The sequence below is a fragment of the Oncorhynchus gorbuscha genome, linkage group LG13, assembly GCF_021184085.1.
Source record: "Oncorhynchus gorbuscha isolate QuinsamMale2020 ecotype Even-year linkage group LG13, OgorEven_v1.0, whole genome shotgun sequence".
In the NCBI taxonomy this organism is placed as follows: Eukaryota; Metazoa; Chordata; class Actinopteri; order Salmoniformes; family Salmonidae; genus Oncorhynchus; species Oncorhynchus gorbuscha.
In genome coordinates, this window is record NC_060185.1 from 41,738,567 (window position 1) to 41,744,915 (window position 6,349).

General features: G+C 42.4%; 1 protein-coding gene across 1 annotated transcript; it reads left to right on the forward strand.

The window, feature by feature from the left end:
- LOC123992887 (gastrula zinc finger protein XlCGF26.1-like) lies at nucleotides 1-6,349 on the forward strand. The gene is made up of 4 exons (XM_046294501.1): nucleotides 1-485; nucleotides 3,815-4,079; nucleotides 4,207-4,289; nucleotides 4,553-6,349. Exons 1-4 carry the CDS (start codon nucleotides 339-341, stop codon nucleotides 5,960-5,962), a joined length of 1,905 nt encoding a protein of 634 aa, XP_046150457.1. The 5' UTR covers nucleotides 1-338; the 3' UTR covers nucleotides 5,963-6,349.

Genomic DNA, 6,349 nt, shown 5'->3' on the forward strand with positions numbered 1-6,349 from the left:
TTTTATGACACCTTGAGTTGGACCAGCTCATCCCGCCAAGTAAATGTTGATCTGTCCCTAACCTTAAAACAAGACCAAGAAGCAAATGTTTGTTTTCATACATTTTTACGATATAGCCACATTGACTTTGTGGCTAATGTATCCACTAAAAACCCACGCCTCGACCCGGAAGAACATGTGACGTATGCCGTTCGAGCAGTTTCAGGTCAGTCGGACAACAACACTGCTAACAGAACTAGCTACACTTATTTTGTAGCTAACGTTACATAGCGCTAGGTCAACTTGGCCAATAGCGCATATTTACAAATATTTGTAAGTGCGTTGTGATTTCGACAAAAATGTCAATTTTGCAAGGACAGATTGGATCCATTTTGGAGATAATGGTCAGCGCGACTGTTACAGAAATTAGCAAAGTTTTCGAGGGTTCTGCCTCGTCTGAAGTGCCAACAACGGGAGAGAACGCGAGGGAAACCCCAAACGAACAGGTATATCTGCTGATTGTGTAAAGTATGGCATTTTGTAAACCAGTCCGCTAGTTAATTACACCGAGGTTGCAGCCTCCGCCCTGGGCGTAATCATTACGCTGAAACCGTTTACTCCAGACGGAAAACGCAAACGAGAGTTGCTATTGAATACATTCAAAAAGAGCCCTCCCCATTTCGTTTTGTTTTGCTTCATTTTGATTTAAAGATGCAATATGCAGAAATCACTCCGCCATTTCCTGGTTGCTAAAATTCTAATACTTCGGCTAATTTCAGTTTGTGACAACACAGTATAGTGTTAATCACTGTGAAATATTTTCCATAATCAGAAATATTGTTTGTAGCTGGTGTACAAAAGTAAAAGATGCAAAAACGAAACTTAAGCACTGGAAACAGAGATAGCTCCCACAGAACAGATCTACCGCTTGTTAGTCTTGTTTTCAAGGAGCGTGACTGATCAATGAGAAAGATAGATCTATAACCCAGGCCTTTGCAGTTGTATGAAAACTGTTTTAGGTATGAACCGGTCCACTGGGATACCAGTGTATTGCCGGCTGCATACAATTAGTTTGGATGTTAAAATTAAACCATCCAAACGAGATAAATATCTGGCTACATTCTAAACTGAAGACCATGATTAGTTGATTATTGCTGGGGCAAAAGCGTCACCAAACTGGCTTCCGAGGACTGGGGTTATCTGTCCCCGAAGAAGAGGCAAAGCGAGCGGGGTAACTGGGCACAAAAATCTTATCTCAGCAGGTTGCATTTTTAACGTTATATGGAGGTCAATGAGTACCATATTTGGTTAAAAGCACATTGAATGACTTATTTGCTGTGTGGCTTATTTGATCGAATAGAAGTTTACTGATATGATACGTTTTTTATTTATTTAACCTTTATTTAACCAGGCAAGTCAGTTAATAACAAATTATTATTTTCAATGACTGCCTAGGAACAGTGGGTTAACTGCCTGTTCAGGGGCAGAATGACAGATTTGTACCTTGTCAGCTCGGGGGTTTAAACTTGCAACCTTCCGGTTACTAGTCCAACGCTCTAACCACTAGGCTACCCTGCCGCCCCGAAGTTTACTGAACTGTTATGCTTTATCTTGGCCAGGTCGCAGTTGCAAATGAGAACTTGTTCTCAACTAGCATAGCTGTTTAAATAAAGGTGAATATATATATATATATATATATATATATGTAGGACACGTGACATCCCGGCAATTTTGCGCTGTGCCTGGTCGTCATTAGTTGCCACAGTCATAATCCCGCCTATTTCATTGTTACAGCGGCCACTATAGTATCTGGTCAATATAATACAATCTGTGCCATCCTTTAGCCCAGGGCCAGCGTTCTGATCGTACATCAAATCAGATTTTATTGGTCACATACACGTGTTTAGAGAAGTTTGTGGTCATACACACATCTTTAAAAAACACAAGTGATGGGTTAATAAAGAATACTAGTATAGAACAAGAAGGCCTGCACACTGTTAATTAAAGCTCCCAATTCACTGCTTTATTGACAGCGTTGCTATCCGAAACGGATCTTCGTCAGGTCAAACACTGAGTGTTCACATCCCAAAATATACACATTTCATCTCACATGACCATTGCGGACATGACGCATGTTGGGTGCCAAAACATTTGTGTATCTTAAATAATGAGATGGGTGCATGTAATGGTTCCAGAAAATAATATATATTTACAAAATGACCAAGTGGGTAACCAGTAAGGCAAGACAAATTTAAAGTAAAGTAACATTCAGGTAATCAATTGTCTAATCTCAAACTCTTGATTCAGACCTCTAGGAGACCTCTAATAGACATGGTACACAAACAGTGAATCCAATACAATTCTCTTCTCAATAATAGATTATCAGATGTTTTTGCTGGTGTAGCGAAATGCTTGGGCTGCTAGTTCCAACAGTGCAGCAATCCAAGTAAAAATATTTAAATATTGATCATTTATTTGACCAAGAAAGACTCAATCTCAGAGAAATCATCAGAGCGTGCGAAACAGTGCCCCTCTGTCTCAGTATTTGTAGCCCATGTATATGATGCTGTCTGGACAAAAAGAGCATGGCATGTCATACTCTTTTTGGCCAGACAGAATAAGATACATGGGCTACAAATACTGAGAGAGTGGTGCTTTTTCAATCGCTTGGATGCTTTCTCCGGTGATATGGTAGTTTCAGCCACTTGCGAATTGAAGGAAAGTTGTCGGGTACACTGTTCGGATGCTGGCTGCCTGTTCAGGGGCAGAACGACAGATTTGTACCTTGTCAGCTCGGGGGTTTGAACTTGCAACCTTCCAGTTACTAGTCCAACACTCTAACCACTAGGCTATCCTGCTGCCCCGACATTATAATCAGTCCACCGAATCCAAGCAGTCCTATCAGTAAACTCTGGTCTTAGTACACAGTCAGTGAGGATGTGCATCTTTTACAATGGCAAGAAGACCAAGACAAATGGATGCACATGCTGCATTAGCTTTGCTACCAAATCTCTGACATCTCTGATTATTCTGAGCCTCCGAATAAGAGAGAATGGTGTGCGCTCAGAGAAGGGACAGCACCGTTTGCATAGAACGAGCTACTGGCCAATTATCAGCACAAAATGTTATCACAGAGAGCAGGCCCTAAAACATCAGCAACAAACTCACCAGCTTTCGTTGTTTGACATGCTCTAACTGATGCCATTGCTTGAAGACGCACACCATGTAAGCACAAGCAGACGACAACTGACTATTTTTGCCTGCTATCATATCAACACTTACAGTATATTCATTAAAATGCCATTTTCTTTTGTGGTGATTTTCACTATCAAGCAAACCTGACACTTCTAATGTTTAGACTACTGATGTTTTCATAATTTGACCACGTATGATGCTGACCGTTTGTCTTGGTGGTTGGGGTATTTTTATTTCGTTATACGTGTTATATGTGTTCCAACACACATGCTTTCTGTTCCATAGTTATAACAAAAGTCTCTCCACAAATACAATTGATTGAACACTTGAATTACTGCGTTACATTTATTTATCCTACAGTAACAAACCAATAAATTATTTTGTGTTATTTGGAAAACAAAATATCTGCATGTTCTGTTACCTAAGACCTTCATGAACACAACCAAATGATAATTTTTGCGATAGCGTATATGAAATGTATTAATTACACTTAGAATGTTTGTCTGAATGAATTATAATTGCCAGAAATTCTTGTCAGCTACGTTTTATAATGGTAGCTAGCTAGTTTAGTAAACTGAAGTTTGTTCTGTGAATAATATAACCTGTATGCCTTCAACTTGCTTTTGTTCTTTTCACTCAGTTGACCCAGTTGACCTCTTTCATGGAGATACTGGCTAAGGAGGCTGTGGACAAAATCTACCAGCTATTCAACGAGTGCTCCTCTGTTCTGCATCTGGAAGTGTCTCGGAGTCAAACTGAGAATGCGGACTTGAAGAAGAGGCTAGACGCGGTTGAGACCGAACTGAGGACTGTTTTAGAAGGGAGTGGAGGACGAGAGAACACATCAGCCAATGGCTGCTGCAGTGAAGTCAAGGTCATCCACCAGTTAAAAGGCACGCAACCAGGTGAGACTTGCCATTATTTCAGATAGGCCATCAATCTGGTGTTAGATTGCTTTTGCACACTGTTACTAAAATCAGTGCTTTTGAATTCGATGCAAACCTTTTTGATTTTGACTGCAATCTTTTTCAGGCTTTTGCGCTGGTGATGCAGAAGTGAAACGCTCCCCCATCCTCCACCTGTGGAAAGGGAGACTTCCCTCAACTGTAAACGAGGTAGGTCTATTTGCGTAACTGACAATATTCTGTTAAAGGTTTAGTTCTTGGAAAGCTGTCTGGAATTACTAGGGGGTACAGAAAATAACAACCTATTTACTTGTCTATATCACACAAGTGTCATTATGCACCATTTGGTACCAATTGTATTTAATTATTTAAAGTGAGTACAAGAAGCATTTCATCCCTTTGTGGTGATTTCTGTTGTATGATATCATTATACATAGATCGGAGTCTAAAACTGCTTTCCCTCTCCATCTCAGCACTCCAACACGGAGGACACGATCGAGTCAGTTGTTATCAAAGAAGAAGGGTTGGAAGAGTACCTGTACAACAGCACATCAGACCCAAGTCATTTTTTAGAAAGCCAGGCCCAGGAGGTGAGTGACCCAGAGAACCCTACAGACGACCCGAAGGACAAAGGTGGCGACACAGGGCCAAAGTGTTTGAGAAAGCCAAAGATCACAGGGGCTCGTCGGGCAAAGCCCAAAAAGGAGAACCACCTTAGCTGCAAGCACTGCAGGAAGACATTCAGCAAACTGATCCAGCTGAAAGCTCACCAGGCGATCCATGCAGCAGCGGAGAAACCTTTTATCTGCCAGCAGTGCGGCAGAGGTTTTTCCTTTAAACGCAGTTTGGATGCACACCAGCTGCTTCACACAGGAGAGAGACCACACACATGTGGCGAGTGTGGTAAAGCTTTCACCTTAAAGCAGCTACTCAAGAATCACCAGAGACTCCATGCAGGGTTGAGACCGTTCCGCTGTGACGAATGTGGCAAGAGCTTTAACCGGGCCCACGGTCTCAAGATGCACCAGATCGTCCACACGGGAGAGAGGAAGTACAGGTGTGAGATCTGCAAGAAGAGTTTCAGCATACCAGGAAATCTCCACAGGCACCAGCGTATACACACCGGTGAGAAACCGTTCCGCTGCGATACGTGCGGGAAAAGCTTCAACCAGGCAGACACTCTGAAAGGCCACCAGCGGATCCACACAGGAGAGAGGCCATTTACCTGTGAGACGTGCGGGAAATGTTTCATTCAAAGAAGTGCTCTGAAAATGCACCAAAGAACCCACGCAGGAGAGAGCGCCTTCCTCTGTGTGGTATGCGGGACAGTCCTGGCTTGCGTCAACTCCCTCAAGACACACCTTCAGACTCACACAGCAGAGATGCCTTGTATGTGCTCAGTGTGCGGTAGTAGTCTCAGTTCTCTCACTCACCTCAAATCGCACCAGCAACTCCACACTATGGAGAAGCCGCACAGCTGTGGCCTATGCAACAAGAGCTTCAAGTCGGTCAGCTACCTGAACATACACATGAAAACTCACACTGGGGAGAGACCGTTCACCTGTGACGTGTGTGGAAGGATGTTCACTCAACACAGCAGCCTGAAAACCCACCAGGCAGTCCATACTGGGGAGAAACCTTTCAGCTGTGAAACGTGTGGGAAATGTTTCAGCAACACTGGGAACCTCAACAGGCACCAGCGGATACACACTGGAGAGAAGCCTTTTAGCTGTGACCTCTGTGGGAGGAGCTTCAACCAGGGCAACAGCCTCAAAGCCCACAAACAAATCCACACAGGAGAGAAACTTTACATGTGCGACAAATGCGGGAAGAGTTTTTCCTACCTGAGGAATCTGAAAGATCACAAGTGTTACTATATCTAAAACCAATAGGCATAGCCTCGTATTGCGATGGACCACACTTGGTTTGAACAATTGTCTCGGCATTAAAAATGCATTTATAGGTCAGTGAGTGGCATACTTGACATATTAAGTGTACTGATAAGATTGGTTGTCAAAACAGCCCTATTCAAAGTATTTAATTTTAAACATGACTTGTTTTAGAAATCAACTTTGATTTTGAAAAATGAATAACCAGTTGCCTTTGTTGGGTAGAAGGACTTGGATTGGCTGGTGGTCCAGTAGCTGTTCAATGGAGCAGAGACTAATTTATTTGAGAAGGATGTACATCTGTAACCTTTCTTGTCTTGTGTACCTTTTATTATTGTTGTCTCATTTGTGAGCCAATGGTAAATAAAACTCTTGAAATTA

Excerpts from the sequence above, each read along its gene's own strand:
- LOC123992887 (XM_046294501.1), top strand. The coding sequence starts at position 339 with ATGTCAATTTTGCAAGGACAGATTGGATCCATTTTGGAGATAATGGTC. Across the intron at positions 486-3,814 it reads GGGAAACCCCAAACGAACAG|TTGACCCAGTTGACCTCTTT; the intron begins GTATATCTGCTG and ends CTTTTCACTCAG. Across the intron at positions 4,080-4,206 it reads GTTAAAAGGCACGCAACCAG|GCTTTTGCGCTGGTGATGCA; the intron begins GTGAGACTTGCC and ends AATCTTTTTCAG.